The sequence below is a fragment of the Benincasa hispida genome, unplaced genomic scaffold (genome assembly GCF_009727055.1).
Source record: "Benincasa hispida cultivar B227 unplaced genomic scaffold, ASM972705v1 Contig132, whole genome shotgun sequence".
In the NCBI taxonomy this organism is placed as follows: domain Eukaryota; kingdom Viridiplantae; phylum Streptophyta; class Magnoliopsida; order Cucurbitales; family Cucurbitaceae; genus Benincasa; species Benincasa hispida.
The window spans coordinates 127,509-144,563 of NW_024063873.1; the positions used below are offsets into that span (position 1 = coordinate 127,509).

At 33.2% G+C, this 17,055-nt stretch overlaps 1 protein-coding gene and 1 non-coding gene across 2 annotated transcripts; both read right to left on the minus strand.

Moving 5' to 3' along the window:
* Positions 1-9,082: 9,082 nt before the first annotated feature.
* On the minus strand, positions 9,083-9,166 carry TRNAM-CAU. Its single transcript is given in 2 exon segments — positions 9,083-9,118; positions 9,129-9,166. It is a non-coding gene; the product is annotated as a tRNA-Met (tRNA).
* A 1,034-nt stretch (positions 9,167-10,200) lies between these two features.
* On the minus strand, positions 10,201-15,539 carry LOC120068897 (DEAD-box ATP-dependent RNA helicase 7). Its single transcript, XM_039020542.1, has 14 exons — positions 14,855-15,539; positions 14,278-14,412; positions 14,065-14,205; positions 13,858-13,969; positions 13,660-13,730; positions 13,370-13,524; positions 13,152-13,263; positions 12,719-12,820; positions 12,555-12,615; positions 12,304-12,475; positions 12,131-12,227; positions 11,918-12,012; positions 11,369-11,502; positions 10,201-10,797 (listed from the first exon to the last, which is right to left on the minus strand). The coding sequence occupies exons 1-14, from the start codon at positions 15,314-15,316 to the stop codon at positions 10,571-10,573; spliced, it is 2,076 nt and encodes a 691-aa protein (XP_038876470.1). The 5' UTR covers positions 15,317-15,539; the 3' UTR covers positions 10,201-10,570.
* Between the last annotated feature and the right edge of the window lie 1,516 nt (positions 15,540-17,055).

Sequence of the window (17,055 nt, forward strand, 5' to 3'; positions counted from 1 at the left end):
TTAGCAGGTTCATAAGTCAACCTAAGAAGGAGCATTGGCAAGTTATTAAGAGGATTTTTCATTACCTTAGAGTTACATTTGATGTTGCTCTCATTTATGAGAATGACACAATGTGTTTGGTGATCAGTTATTTCTATTCTAATTATGCTAGAAATATTAACGGTATGAGGTTTATGATCGGTTATATGTTCACTCTGGGTGGTTTTGTTGTTAGTTGGAAGGCAACCTTACTGCCTACAGTTACTTTGTGCACTACTGAAGTAGAGTACATGACCTTGACAGAAGTTGTTAAAGATGGAATTTGGTTGAGAGGGCTTGTTGGTGATCTTGGTTTACATCATGATCAAGTTATTGTGTACTGTGATAGCTTGAGTGCAATATGTATAGCCAAGGATCAAGTTCATCATGAGAAGACCAAGCACATAGACATAAGATACCACTTCCTAAGAAGTGAGCAAAGGGTTAAAGTGATGAAAATTAGTACTGCTGATAATCCTACTAATATGTTCACCAAATCGGATCCACATGGCAAGTTCTAACATTTTTGGACTTGTTGAATGTTTTTGAATGGTTAAATAGTCCCTTATAGGACACTCTAGACATGAGGAAGAATTCTGGGTACGTCTAGCAATGTGTTTTACGTTGCATCCAAGGATTGAAAAATCGCGATAAATCGGTGATATATCATCGATATATCGCCAAAATGGCATGTCCGATAGAGATAGTAGAGGAGAAGATCTTTTTCATGAAAAATCACGAAATATCGCCAATATATCAATTATCATAAAATATTCGTAAAGAAATTAGTATGCATGGATATATCGAGATATTTCGTAGAAACGTCAACAAAATATCGTGGATTTTTCAACCTAATATAGCAGATATTTTGCAGATAATCAGTGGATATATCGCCAGATGTCGATTTTTTTTCCCTTTTTTAAAAACAATGGTAAAGATTAAAATTGTTTATCGGTTTTTTCCAAAAATCAACATATTCCAATTTAAGTTCTCTCAATTTTTAATCCAAGACTTAGACTTACCTTTACAAAGAAATTGAATTTGACTTACCTTTACAAAGAAATTGAATTTGACTTACCTTTACAAAGAAATTGAATTTGAAAAAAAAAAAAACGTATTAATTTTTTACCTCTTTCAAAATCTTTTCATCAAATTTTAACATCACTTCCCCATTTAAATTTTCATTTCTAAGAAAAAAATTTGACAAAAATAACATATATTAAATTTTTTTTTTTACCTCTTTCAAAATCTTTTCATTGAATAACATCATTTCACTACCAAATTTTCATTTCTAAGAAAAACAATTTGAAAAAAATAACATATATTACTACCTCATTCAAAGTATTTTCATTCATTGAGGTGGTGGACTAGAAATTTTGGGGTAATGGGAAAGCCTTTTATTTGTAGAAGATTCACACATGATGATACTCAAATTGATGTAGACTCACTTGTTTCAAGTATGGAGGGGATGAGTTCAGACAGTCAATATAGGACATGGACAATATGTCTCTAACAATAGTAATTATGGTTATTCTCATAGTAGTCGTAGTCATTCAGGTGATTATGGTTCCTATGGTTATAATGATGGGTATAACACATCGATTTTTATACCTGAGGACCACAACTTCCTCGTGAAAGTGATGAAGACTCAAACTCAAAGCCTCTATGCTATCTACATTCTTTAGAATATCCTCATTTGAATGGAACATGGTTTGGTCCAAGTTATCCTCCTAATGGTAGCATCTGGTTGATGTTGAGACTCATGGATGGCATACTTCCAATTATGTTAGAAACTTTGAACATACTATTACTTGAGAACAATATTATCATTACCAAATAAATTATGATAATGTTGGGCTAGTACCTCCTCGATCATCTTTTTACTATTGAATCTTGTATTTGAACTTTATTTTATATGATCTAGATTTTATTAATGAAATATTCAATTCGTAATCATTTTTCAGTCTTTACTATTATCTATTATTCCATTATTGATCATATTTGGCTTCTAATTATTAAGTTATATGCTTAAAGTCATGTTTTATTACTTAAATAAGTTTGTTCTAAAATTACACAAAAAATTTACAATATTTTTATAAATTTCCATGATAACCATGATTTTTCCAGAATATCCATTGATATTTAAATATCCGTCGATATATCCGTGAATTTTAGTTACCGATATTTATACCGATAACAATATTGTAATCCTTGGTTGCATCTAGTACAGCTACTATTTATGAGAGAATTCAATCCAACGTGGAGATTTGTTGGAATGCCTAAATCCTAATCAGAATAGGTTTAAGATGTTAGAATTTATGTCCTACATCTCATAGTTGGTAATTTGTAAACAATTTTTTTGAATAAATAAAATATTATTTATCTTCTGAATAAAGTGTATTTATTTTCATGCATAACTCAAATCCAATAAACTAAGATCCAAGGTTATTTAATATAACTTGAACAACATGTGATTGACATACAAGTGGATCGTGTTCAAGGAATAACCTAAAATATCTATAATATAGGGATAAGGTTAGGTGTCTTATTCTAGTAACACTATGGATACGGCCAACTTTGTAAGTATTACAAACGATTTGATCCAAATCGTTCATGTGGAGATATGTAAGTGAGAGTATCCTATATAGTGAGTCTGTATATAATCGGACCATTGAATATATAATCTCTCTTTATAACGTCATTAACTAAAGAGATTAATATTTTAAAACGACAACCATGTAACTTGATCTAAATCCCAAGTGAGTTATGAACTCCTGCTCATATGGGATATTCTTTGATTTGTATAGGTGAGAGTGGTCTTAGTTGTCTACTCGATATGCCTACTATTTTGGGGACAATACCGAGTGAGGAGCTAGAAACATAGTTTCATAAGATGGAATTCATTCATTCCCGATCTTAGGGAAAGTAGATAGGTTGCTCCCATAATTGTTGACTCTGAAACGTGAACAATGTGGCATCACCCTCTCATTGGCCTGAGAGAGACTTTGTTTATGGTCAGACCATAAATAGATTGTTCATTAGAGGATCAATGTACTTAAGGAGCAAGAGAAAATTACAAGGGTAAAATAGTAATTTATCCAACAGTAATTACAAACAACTTGTGAATGATTGACTTATGTAAATTGGTTACATCAATGGACACAAAAATAGTCTACAATTCATTGCAGTACAACTATGGATCTTTAATGGAGTGCTTCTTAGTTAATGAATATTGATTAATTTAATTAAAGAGTTTAATTAATTAATCTCATACCATTGGAGCTTGTAGGTTCATTATGTCCCTCTGCTAGCTCAGAACGAGTTAAAATAATAATATTTAGCTTTGAAAATTTTGAAATGTTTAATTTGTTTAAGGAAATTTATGTTGATTGTATATGATGCAATTAATATAATGTATATAAATACATTATAACACAATGTTTATATGAATAAGGTTCAAATTTAAATTATACTATATAAGAGTATTAATATTTGAATAAGATTCAAATATTTAATTAATATGAATTGGATTCATATTAAAACTATATATTATGAGAGATTATGTACATTAGAGTATGATCTATATGTACATTAAATTAATAGATTATATTAATTAGATTAGATTAATATTTAATTTAGTTAATGAATTTTGATTTATTAAATTAATTAAATTAAAATAACTCCCCTGCACGGTTAGTGGGGTGAGAGGAGTTCACGTATTAAAATGGTAGGGAAGTCTACATTTCAGGGGTTGAATGTTTTTTTTACAGAAAAGCTCTCTCAATCTCTCTCTTACTCTTTAAAATCAGAAAGAAAAGTTCTCTTCCACATATATTCTTCCATTTACTTCCAAAAAGGATCCCATAATCCTCCTTGGGAAGGATCCCATAATCCTCCTTGTTCCAAGAGAATAGCTGAAAAGACTTTTTGGTCATGTCTTGCTCGTGATACTTGTTCGTGCAGTTATGAGCATTCCTTTTTTTCACGAGACTGGGAGAAGTTGAACAGACAATTCTACAAAGGTAATTACTTATCTTCTCTATCTTGTGGAGAAACATGCTTAACACTATTTTTGTTCTTTGTTCTGTATAATATTCCTGTAACAAAATTAGGGCAAAAGCGATCACACGCTTTCGCACAGGAATTTGATTCATTCAAAGGAGATGATTAATTATTTATTTATTTAAATCTTTTTATTTTCCGCCTTAGATTTAGAAAAGTGCACTATGAACACTCTAACTCTTGAGGCATTATTCATTCTGTATTTTCTGTAATATTCTCTCTAATATAATTGTCCTCCATTTGTCCCGTAGACATAGATAACATTTTGTTAGTGAACTACGGATAATTATGTGTAAATCTTTTCTATTATTTTTACGTTATTTTGTACTCTTTAATTTTGGATTTTGTAACAAGCCCATAACAAGTGAAGAATGAATAAACTTCACTAATGCAAAAGAGTTACAACATCAAATTTAAAAGAACATAAATGAAAGAACACTATAGAATGACAAAGAACAAGTGTTGGAAAAATAGTCATTTAAACTCCTTGGATCAAAATCTCATTCTAAAGAATTCTCTAGGATAGATTCAACCTCTTTCAAGAGGGAATCCTCTCTCTACACATGCTCTCACAGGTAAGAAAGACCTAGAAGCTATAGTTTTTTAGAAGAACTCTCGTTCTTGAAGAATTTTTTTATGTAGCTTGTGAGATCTCTTTTAAGAGGTAAAGTTTATTGTTTCAAGAGGCTTCCAACCCTTTATATAGACCAAGGTGGATGAAGAGTGGCCAAAAATCATGCCTTAAACATCCCCGGTTAGTTTTGGAGCTAAAAAAAGGACAATGGATTGAAGAACTAGCAAGTTTGAATGATTACCCGCAATCCGGTAGAGTTAGGATTTCGATGCGAGTGCATCACGGTTAGTTATTTGCAAAAACATTTGAGACATCTGTAAAAGTTAGTTTTCTACAAAAACATTTGAGACATCTGTAAAAGCTTATAAAAATTGGTTCAAAATAGTAAACATACTCAAGATGGTTTAAAGAAACGTATTTGCTCATTTCTCATATTAGGCTATTTTGGGGTCAAAATATAACAGGAAGCTCTTTTACTGAAGAAAAATAACAAAATATATAGAGAAATCATACAATTTGTGACATTTATCACCTCTCAAAAACGATATTTTACTAAGCTAAGAGAATTTGATGGTGGAAAAGTAATGGTGGGTGCTTCATAACCACTTGTGTAAGATTAAATGATAGGGATCCATGACTTTAAAACTAAGTGATGGCTCCTTTAAAATCCTCGCCTCAGTAAGATTTGTGCCTAGGCTTGAAAGGAATTTGATTTTTGTTATAGAAAGAATCGAAGACAAGAAAAACAAGATTGCAGACAGTTGAATTGTTGTCGACTTCTTTCTGTTATGTGTTATAACCACCAGAACTTCATCGTTGACCATTGCACCTGTGTATATAAAGAAAAATGAATGTGAAAATGAAATAGTAAGAAAACAAGATAGAGCAAGGCATTCGTTCTGTAATAACTTTGAAGAATAAGTAATAAAAGAGACCCTCCCGATTTGCACAGTGGATGTAGTCCTTTGGCCAAACCACTTAAACTCCTGTGTTCTTTCTTTCTAACTCTACGATCGTTTCTCATTTACTAAAGTATCGTTTATATGATCTTGTAGTTCCTATCGCATCGCAATCGTATACTCGATCGTTTAGCTCCATGTCCAATTATCTATACGATCGTCTAGCTCTTCAGTTGTCGTCTATACGATAGTTTAGCTCCAATCAACTGTCGTCTAGCGCTTCATCCTATCGTTTACATAATTGAACTATTGTTTAGTTCTTGGAGTTTCATCTACACGATTGAGCTGCCATCAGCTAAACGATAAAAGAGTCTCAAGCCTCAAGCATTCAGCCTCCCCTAAGTTTTGAATTGTTTTTTACCGTTAATTTTGAGTAATTTGTGATTGTGAATGAAAATATCATACTCATCTGGGACAACAAGTGGTATTAGAGCTCAGTGAACAGTTCAAGACAGATCCAAGATTTGAATTCTTGCATACTTCGAATCAGGCAGTCAATCTTATTGATCAAGAATGGCAACAACGAAATATGAAATTGAGAAGTTCGATGGTAAGACAGACTTAAAACTATGGAAAGCAAAGATTAAAGAATTCTTGGACAGCAGAAGGCTTTACTAGCCATTATGGACCCTACAAAGTACCCTAAAACACTCATTGAGGCAGAGAAAGAGACAATTAAGGTAAACGCATATGGAACCATTGTCTTAAATGTCACAAATAGTGTTTTGAGGAGGATTGTAGACCAACCTACTGTCTATGCCCTCTAGAACAAACTAAATGAGATATATCTCAACAAAGACCTACCTAACAAAGTTTTCTTAAGGGAAATATTCTTCATTTACAAGATGGATGTTGCAAAGTCCCTCACGGATAATCTGAATGAGTTCAAGATAACTTTTGAATTCAGATCAATAAGAGACAATATTGAGGAAGAGAATGAGGCTTTCATATTACTAAATTCTCTACCACAATCATTCAAAGATGTCAAGATAGCCATGAAGTACGGTAGAGAAATAATAACAACAGAAGCAATCATATCAACAGTAAGAGTCAGAGAATTGGATTTACAGATGAGAAAGAAAGATCAACAATGAGGTGAAGGCTTGTTTTCAAAGGGGAAAAACAAGAACAAAGAGAAGGGAGAACAGAATGTTGGTGATAAGTCCAAGATTAAGTGCCATTTTTGTCACAAAATGGGACACATGAAAAAGGACTACTATGCCTTGAAGAGGAAGCTGAATCAATAGAACAAGGGTGGAAAACAGGCTGAGGTTGTTGTAGGGGAGAATTTCGTTGTGTATTCAGATGCATTGGTTGCAACTGAAGAATGTGGAGAGTAGAATACTATAGAGACTCAGGACTGGGTGTTAGATTATGGTTGTTCAATTCATATGACGCCATCTAAGGGATAGTTTTGCTCCTACAAGAAGTAGGATGGTGGGTTGATCTACATGGAAAATAATAACACTTGTAGAGTTATTAGAATATGGTCTGTATCCTTGAAAATGCAAGATGGTTTAGTGAAATTGATTAGGAACGTAAGGCATGTTCCTACATTGAAGAGAAATCTCTTATCTTTGGTGATGTTTGATGCTATTGCCTGTGAGTATAGAGGTGTGGAGGCACCTTTGAAATAATTAAAAACTCTAAGGTAGTATTGGTGGCAACCAAGGTGAATGTATTGTATGCCATCAAAGATGTGCAAATGGCACACTCGGCCTTGATGGTAACTGATGAAGAACCCGTAGAAGATGAGTTATGGCACAAAAGAATTTATCATATCAATGTGGGGGGGCTACAAGTACTCTCAAAACAGGGGATTCTTCCAACTGGTGTTGAAGACAGCTGAAAATTCTATGAACACTACATATTAGGCAAAGCAGCAAGACAAGGTTTCCCCAAAGGACAACACACTTCAAAAGAGATCCTAGAATATGTGCATTCAGACTTGTGGGGGCCAACTCACCCTCCATCTCTAAGTGGAGCAAGGTACTTTCTTTCCTTTGTAGATGACTACTCAAGGAAGAGTTGGGTTTACTTTCTAAAATTCAAAGATGAAGTGTTTAGTAGATTCAAAGAATGGAAAACATTGATTAAAAAGCATACCTCTAAACATATTAAATATTTGAGAACTGATAACGGTTTAGAGTTTTGTGGAGAGGAGTTTAACTTGTTTTGCAGGGAGCATGGCATAGTGAGGCATAGAACAGTGAGGTACATACCTCAACAAAATGGAGTAGCTGAAAGATTGAATAGAACAGTGTTGAAAAGAGTTAAATGTCAACTATCCAATGCTCTATTGCCTGAAAAGTATTGAGTTGAAGTTGTTTCCTACACGATATATACTCTTAATAAGTGCCCACATCAGTCCATAAAGATGAAAACTCTTGAAGAAAGGTGGACAGAGCAGATACCTAAGCTGGAACACTTGAAGGTATTTGGATGTGTAGGCTATGTGCATCAAAGCCAAGGTAAGTTGAAACCTAGGGCTGTAAAATGCATGTTCTTCTAGTTTCTAGCTTATCTCTTCTCTGTTCTCTATTCTTGTTTCTCTTTCTCTCTTATCGATTACCATTTTTTCTCTTCTCCCTTTTTCTTCAATTTGTTGCCTTTGATCTTGAAAAAACCAATGTCGATGGCCTCTTCTTTTTATGGAGATTAGTTGCAAAGCAACAATAGTTGACAAAAAGATGGACCAAGAAGGATGAGAAGCGAATGCAAGAAGGAAGAGAAATTAACACAAGTAGCTACAGATTTAAATTTTAAAAAGGAAAAGAAAGAAAAAAACTGCAAAACGAATAAGGAAGAATAAGCATGCATTTGGGGTTAAAGTGGTAACTTCACGTGGTGTTGACATAAGTAAAAATCCAATTCATTGGTTTTCAAACTTTGGGGTTAATTTTCATTTCAGTCCCTATAAAGGGGCCTTTTGTGCAATTTTCTCTCGAATGTTGCTTATTTTATTTTCATTTATCTTTTAACTTATAATATTCAATTTTCTTCTTAATAAAAATAAAAATAAATAAGTAAAACCTAACTTGTTTAAGAAAAATATAGAAAAAATTTTACAAATAAAAAAAATGTCAAACTATTTACAGAAATAGATAGACATTGAAAGACTTCTATCAGCGTCTATAAACTTCTATCTGCTTCCATCATTAATAGCTTCTATCAGTCTCTATCAAATAATATTAAAATTTTATTATTTTCTATAAATAGTTTTTCTTATTTTTCTAATTTCAAAAATCCCACAAAAAATAATTATAAGTGGAATTTTGGCTAATGTTTAATTAATTTAAGTTTAAATCTTACGGTTAAGGTTTTTTTAATTTTTGAATCCTTCAAAAGTGATATTAAAGGTGCCGAAGGTGCTAATCTTGACATCTGAAGTCTTGATAAATTAATATATAGATATCCAACCATCAATATATATCTCATTTTATTTCATAAGAATAGATAAAAAATAATATGGGGTGAGAGAGGCTCGAACTCTCGACCTCAGGATAATTCTAAGCTATGAGACCTACGCGCTAGCCAACTGCGCCACCACCCCTTGATGATATGCAGCATCCATCAAAGTTTTAAAATATATCTCTAAATTAATTATCTTATTATATTTAAGTTATACAAAATACTCCTAAACTATAAAATAAGTTTCGATTGTGCCCTTAGATTTGCAAAGGTTTTATTTTTACCCTAGATCTTTCAAATTTATTCTAATAAGGTAAGAGAGTTTTCCATCCAAAAAAGATAAAAATTGAATCGTTTATGTGAAATTTGAAAGTGATTGAGACATTAATTTAAATTTGGACAAGTCATTTATAAGATAATTAACAATCTATTTAAATTAAAGACAATTTGTATAAAAATTAATTATGCAAATGATTTCAACCATATCTTTTTATTAAAACAATATGTTGATTGAGAAATCAAATCTCCAACATCGAAGTCGACAATACATGTATTATTCCAATTGAACTATACTTAGTTTGATGATTTCAATTATATCGACAATAGGAACTACCTTAATATAACTTTTTACCAAACACCTCTTCAATTTTCATTCTTTATTTATCTTTCAAACAAACTTCAAAGCTCATTGATACAAATAAAACATTTGAGAGTCTAGATGTATGATTAAAACCTACTCTAAAAATGATGAGAGTATTTTTCGATCAACCATTATATAGCAATTCACTATTGTTACCATACAATGACATCAAAGTGATCCCAAACATACTTCAAAAAAATAAATTTGTTTCGAAGTTGAAACTGATGTGTATACATAACCATTCGTTATTATCGACATAAATTTAAAATGTTTGCACCAAAATCTTGTAACACGAGGTTCTGTTTTCTGGAAAAATTGAGAACGGGGGTATAAACAAACTGAAATGCCCATGTGGCACATCACACTAGACTAGACACAATTGAAAATGTTACACCATCCACTAATATGAATTGTTAAATGGTGCTAATTCTTTCAAAATGAAAAATTGGACCAAATAACCAAAGTGAAAATACGATTTGGGTCAAGCAAGAATAGTTCATCCCAGGCTAGTGGAGACGAAAGAACTCCAGAAGATATAATATCATACCCTAGATTTCGATAATGTTCATCTTTCAAAAGCATACAGTCAATAAATTATAAATTAATGTGGTACACAAAAGCAGTACTGTATTTCTTTGGAGCTCAATTAAATTAATCAAATAAATAGAAATTCCTCTCGCAAAATGTAATTACCAAATAGGGGCACATCCGAAAAACCCCCATTAGGAATAAACAGGAAATATTCGAATGAACTAATTACCAATTATAATCGCCGAGATTGGCCTCATGCGACAGCACTATAATCTCATCTTGTAAAGAGACTCATCTTTCTACAAAATTTCCAGTGCTCCCAATTCAGGCTGTAGCTGGCTTATTAGGAACACTAATAACACACACCTCATTACCTTACCAACTTCTACCTCTTCCACCCGAAAACCTGTTGTTTCTTCTGTCGGAAAATCCTCCACGGCCGCCGCCTCTTCCTCCTGAAAACCTACCACCACCATTTCTGCGATCGCCAAAGCCCCCACGACCACTGCCCCCAAATCTTCCACCTCTTGATTGCTCTCTGTCTTGCAATTTTGGCAGTGATTTCAAGACCTCAATTCTCACATTAGCTGCATTTTCCTGACCTGCAAATAGAGGAATAAAAGAGAAAAAAGTTAGCGTTAAGGATCTGACTTGCCGAAGAATCTAAATTATAATTCAAGGAACAGCTTCTAATGGCTTGCGTGCCAAATGGGGTTCATTAATAAACAGTACCATCCACAACTCTGATTAGAAAAGGATAAAAAGGTTAAAATACAATTTTGGTCCCTATACTTCGAAAATAGTGTAGTACAAATTTGAGATTATTGTTGATTTTTTAAAAACTTTTTGCTATTTAATAGCATTTTCACTACAAAATTGAAAACATCTTCAAATATTGTGTTTTCTTGCATGAAAATTATTATTATAAAATAATCAGTTTCAGTAAAATTTAAGTTGCGGGACTAAATTTAAGATCTGTTGACAGGACTGAGACTAAAATTGGACAATTGAAAATATAGAAACTAGAATTGAACAAACTTCAAGGTATGAGAACCAAAATGGTATTTTGACCTAATATATCAATAAAACAAATTATGAAATGAAAGGGAGAAGGGGATAATCCAAAAGGAAAATGAAAATTTCAATTTGGAAAAAAGTTATTCAAAGATTTACCAGTAAGAAATGCATCCAAATCTTCAGTTTGTACATCGAATACAGCACTGTATCCATCAGCCGTCAGTGTCATACCCTTCACTGACTCAACCTTTTCCTCTGGCAAGAACCTCCTCAAGACACTGTAAGCAAATCTGGACAATTTAAGAAGCAAAGTTCATCAGATTTTATGGTATGTCACTCGTCGCAATGTGTGAGAAAGGGAGAGGAGAGGCAGGAATCAAAAGCTATTTCACATGCAAGACAAAAAATATTACATTCAAACAACTGCATCGACCCACATAAAATTTAAATGAACACAACAGAATGCAATAATTTTAAAACCCTATTACATCCACTCAGAAATTTCAACACATCAAATCACTTAAGGTTACATTAACAATAAAAATATTTGTTTTCCTAAAATCAAAACCTACAGGGCAATCAAAAAGAAAAGCAAGCAAGTGACATCATTAAGTGATCAACACAACTTCCAATTTAATAGCAAGTGTAGGACATGTGGGAAAAGCATCAAGCAAATTAATAAAGCAAAGGCTCAAGATTTCTCACGATGGGGAAAAGATGGGCTTTCCGGCATCTAGTATTAAAGTGACATGATTTTCCATTGATGTCAGAAGCGATCTACTCTTTATCTCTGTATAACCCTGCATAAAAACAATCAACCAAAATGAAGTAAGGAAATTGACAGTAAAAAAGAAAAGCCAACGACCAAAAGCTTAAGATTACATAGTTAAGAAAAATAGAAATAAAAAAACAACTCACAGAGAGCTTTGCAAGGGCCTTGGCAAGCAGCTCCACAGCAGACAAACTAGAGCTGTTCACCATCTCCTCCGCAGCAGACTTGAAAGGCGGGATAACACTGTTCCATTGCAAATAAGATTCAAGCATGCCAAGAAGAAAAATAACTACTTAAGTAACACATTAAATGAACATACCTGTCAGAGACTTGAGTTACTGATTCTGCAGCACTTGCTCCAGCAGATCTGGCTATATCAATAGGCTGGGGAGCAGACAAGTGCTCAAACTTCACACCAGACTCTCTTTCAATCCTGCCAATTCTTCCCGACTTTCTTGGATCATATAATGTCACAGCAACTCCAGAATTGCCTAAAAATACAGTAGTCTTTTTAGAAAGTTCAAAGTTTATATGCAAGTACAATGGGGAAGTTGCCAAACTCAGAAATACCAGCTCTTCCTGTTCTTCCAGACCGATGAATATAAGCTTCTATATCCTTCGGAGCTTCACACTGGCAGATTCATAAATATCATAAATATAACATTAAACAAAAAGAAAACACTTCAGAAAACAAAATATAAATGTCACGTTACATATCAGGGTCAATCATAAACCTGTATAATTAACTGAACGTCATTGATATCCAAACCACGTGCTGCCACATTGGTGGCTACTAATATCAGAAACTTGCCTGACCTGAACCCAGAAAGGGTAACCTGCAACAAGTAGGTCACTATAAAGACCGCTAAACAGCTAAGTACATCCAATAGAAAGAAAAAAAAATGTATACATATGCAGGCTCCAATAATCTAGGAAATAAAATGAACTTTCAGATATTACAAGTTACATAGGTAAACTTGCACATGGGTCCTATGGTGAATTTTCTAATAACCACCCCACTCAATGAATGGTTCGTTTATAAATTAGACAGACTAAAGGATCATTCTAGTACAAAAAAAATCAAACAGAAATAAGACAAAGCTAAACAAAAAATAGCTGCGCAATCAATCCTGGAAAAACCAAATCAGAAGATAATTAGAAAATTACCGAACGTTGAGACTGCTGTATATCTCCATGTAATGCTCGTGCACCTGGAAGAAGCCCAGCAAGCTCTGATGCAGATTCCTTAGTCTCCGTAAATATAATAGTTCGGCCCCCACTGATCATTGTACAGCAATAACAAAGAGAGAAATTCAATGACTTAACAATGATGAAGAAATAATAATAATAACAGTAACCAACTTCTTTCCATTCAAACCACAAACCTGCTATAGCATCGAATGATATCTGGAATAAGTCGAGACCTCTCTGAATCAGAGCAGGGAATAACAATATGCCTAACATCCTTACTGGCCTTCATTTTCTCATTACCAACAAGATCTGCAGTTTTCTTGTTTGCTTTAAGGAACCTAGAAGCAATCTAAAAATTGCAAAACAATTTATCAATAACAGTGCAGAAGAAAAAATACATTTTCATTCAATTTATCAGCCAACTTATAATCCACGTTTAAATTTAAGAAGCTTAATAACTGTATATCATGTTTGGAATACTCACATCTTTCACCCAGTCTGGTAAAGTGGCACTGAAAAGAAGTGTTTGAACTTTGTTTACATCAGCCACCTTGCCTAAGAAACCACCAAAAAAAGTTTTGCCAACGTAAGGTAAGAAACGAATGGCACTATATCAAGAAATGAAGGCAAATAGATTCCACTCTCGCAGTGGAACAAATAATTAAGATTCCAAATACTATACCAAGAATAAATTCAACATCATCAACAAAACCCATCCTCAACATTTCATCAGCTTCGTCAAGAACCCTAAACTTTAGAGACCGCAAATCTATATTATTTCTGTTAATGTGATCCTACACGAAATTAAAAAAGGCACCAGTCAGTAAACAAATACTAAAGTGTTTCCATCATGTAACAAAGCTTTCCATTATTTGCTGTAAATTTGCACCTTTACACGTCCAGGTGTTCCAACAACTATGTCAACCCCCCTTTTTAATTTAAGTTCTTGGGGGCCATATTGCAATCCTCCACACAAACAGCAAGACTCCAAGCCTAATGCATGTCCATAAAATTTGAAGTCCTCGTATACCTAATCAAAACAAATTATCAAAATGCTATAATTAGATTAACAAATGTAAATTTAGAAATCTTCAAAACATACCTGGTCAGCCAATTCCCTAGTTGGTAAAAGTACTATAACACTAGGGGACCTTCCATATCCGGTCAATCGTGATGACTTAGAAGGTCCATTTATCAAAGATTCCAAGATGGGCAAGACAAACGCTAGCGTTTTACCCTGCAAAAAAAGACATGAAGATTTTACATAACATAATTTTTTACAAGAAAAAGTTAACCGTGCAAAGTAACATTCATACTATATCTAATCTAACTTACAAAAGTAGAGCCCTTTTGACGCTCGTTGAGAACAATATCCTTGTAAAAAGCTCATATAGACTTTTTAGAATAAACATTCTAATAATGTTGCATGGGCAATAAGTCTATAACATGCAAGATTTACCCTTCAAGTGGAAAAAAGAATTACAAGAGAGAACACGGGAGGAATTTTCTCATAAAAAAGAAAGCTTCAAATCAAGTTTCCCACAGACACCCACATCGTTCGATTCTATAGCTGTTTCAGCGGCTGGTCTGATCCAAAGTAACACATATTGTATGTTTCATATTGAAGAGAAAAGCCTAACATTTAATTAACAATAAAAAATAAACCAGAAAAATTATACCTGTCCAGTTCTGGCTCGACCAACCAAATCAGACCCGTCGTACACGGTGTCAAACGTCATAGCCTGAATCGGAAACAAGGAGCTAATACCCTTCTCCTTCAGCCTAGCCCTCAACGGTTCGGAAATCCGAAACCTAGTAACAGCATTCGGATCTTCTTCAGGCTCCTTCTCCACGTCATCTTCTTCAGACTCAACCACTTTCACTTTCTTCGAGCTCTTCTCCTTCTTTCCGGTTTTCAACCTTGAATTCACAGGCTCGCCCAACTCCGAGCTCGTCTCACTCCTATCCCCGTCGTCAGCCACTTCTACAGCTTTCCGCTTCTTGCTTTCTTTATTAGACTTACTCTTCTTCTTCTTCTTATCCGAAAGATCCAAACCATCAATATTCTGCTCAAAAGCGTCCTCCAAAGCTAGGGCTTCCACAAGAGCTTTGTTCTTCATCTTCTTCTCCTTCTTGTCCATAGAGAGTTGAGAAAAAGGTTGAAGATGGCAAAACTCTGGTGCCCAAACCGATCCGAACTGAGATGCGCCTCCGTTCGGTACGGTTCAGGAATGGTAAATGAAGATCAGAGGAAGAGAATACAGAGGCGGCTAGGTTTAGAATGGCAATAGATGAAAAAAGAGAACGAATGGGAACGAGAAATATGAAGAAAGGGAAGGAGCTAGGTTTTAGAATGAAGAAGAAAACGGATTTTAATTCCTTCTTTCCTTTTATAATTCACGGCCCTTTTCTCGTGTGTTTTTGCATCTGTTTGTTTTTTTTAAAAAAATAAATTTATTATAAATTAGTGTAAGGTAGATGCCTATTCTTATTAGTGTCATTGGTCATGCGTTACTCACTCATTATCCCATGTGTTGTTCGTGTGTCTCAAGATTGTATTATTAGGGGTCATTTGGTTTGAGGTTTTCTCAATATCCAAGAAATAAAGATGTCTAAAAATAAAATTAGGAATCAATGATGACTATGTTTGGTTGTGCATGAGAAAACAATGTCTGAGAATAGTATGTGGGAATTAAAAAAAATTGAGATTGTGAAAACAAGTCCAAACGATCGTTTACAAAAATAGTGTTGGGAATGCGACTAAAGTCCCACATTGGTTAGATAAGAGGAGGATCGTGGGTATATAAGTGAGAATGACTATCTCCATTGATATGAGGCCTTTTGGGGTGAAACAAAAAACAAATCCACACTTCGACTAAATACTTTTTGTTACCCGAACAATTCTTATTAAATAATGAACTTGATCCAACCCAAATAATTCTTATGAAATACTTTGGTTCGGGTTACTTGGGTCATTATTTAAATTTTTGTTTTAAAAATAAGTAACATATTACATGTAAAAAAATTTGTTTAATTATTTTCACACATTGAAATAAGAATAGCAAATCAATTTTAATTATATTATGAAAAAACTTGTTTCCATAGTGTTAAAAAAATATTTTAAATAATTGGTAGGTGATAAATAATCTATAAAGAAATCATGAAATTAAGTAAAATTGAAATAAATCTATGTATATGTAATTGTATTGAAAAGAAAGAAAAAAAAAACATACTTTTAATATTAATCATTAATTTGGGGTTAGTTCGGTTGGCTCGGGTTGACTCGGGTTATTTTTTGTGAACTCATTAACCAACCCAACCCATAAAGTTTTAATTTATTTGAACCTAAACCAACCAAAATGTATTGATAACCCTACTCAAATCGTACGGAGTAAGTTAAGTTGGTGAATCATTGGGTTTTTTAACACCCCTACTTCAGGAGTGTGTGTCAATTAGGGGGTGTTTTGAGGTGAGTTGAATTGAGTTATTAAACCAACTAAGGTTCCATTTGGGATTGCTGTAGTGTTTAAAATAATTGGTGGTAGCTATGTTTTTAGAAGAATCAGCTATGAAATGAAGTAAAATAGTGTTTGGTAAATTTTAAATTAAATTTAAAAAAAAAAACTAGCTATGATGTTCGGTAAACTAATACTAAATTTATGTAATTTAGTTATATGAATCAAACTAGAGTTATTATTTCAATTATTTTTGTATAGATAATTAATTGATAATTTATTTTAAATTGTCTATGATTTAAATTTCAACTAATTTTATTTAATCTAAATAACCTGATAAAAAATTTAAAAATGTATCTTTTTGGGGAAATGATTAAAAAAACAATTCTTATAAAAATTAATTAATTAACATTTAAAAATATATA

Excerpts from the sequence above, each read along its gene's own strand:
- LOC120068897 (XM_039020542.1), bottom strand. The coding sequence starts at position 15,316 with ATGGACAAGAAGGAGAAGAAGATGAAGAACAAAGCTCTTGTGGAAGCC. Across the intron at positions 12,616-12,718 it reads ACGTTCAGTTAATTATACAG|TGTGAAGCTCCGAAGGATAT; the intron begins GTTTATGATTGA and ends TGAATCTGCCAG. Across the intron at positions 10,798-11,368 it reads TTTGGATGCATTTCTTACTG|GTCAGGAAAATGCAGCTAAT; the intron begins GTAAATCTTTGA and ends CTCTATTTGCAG.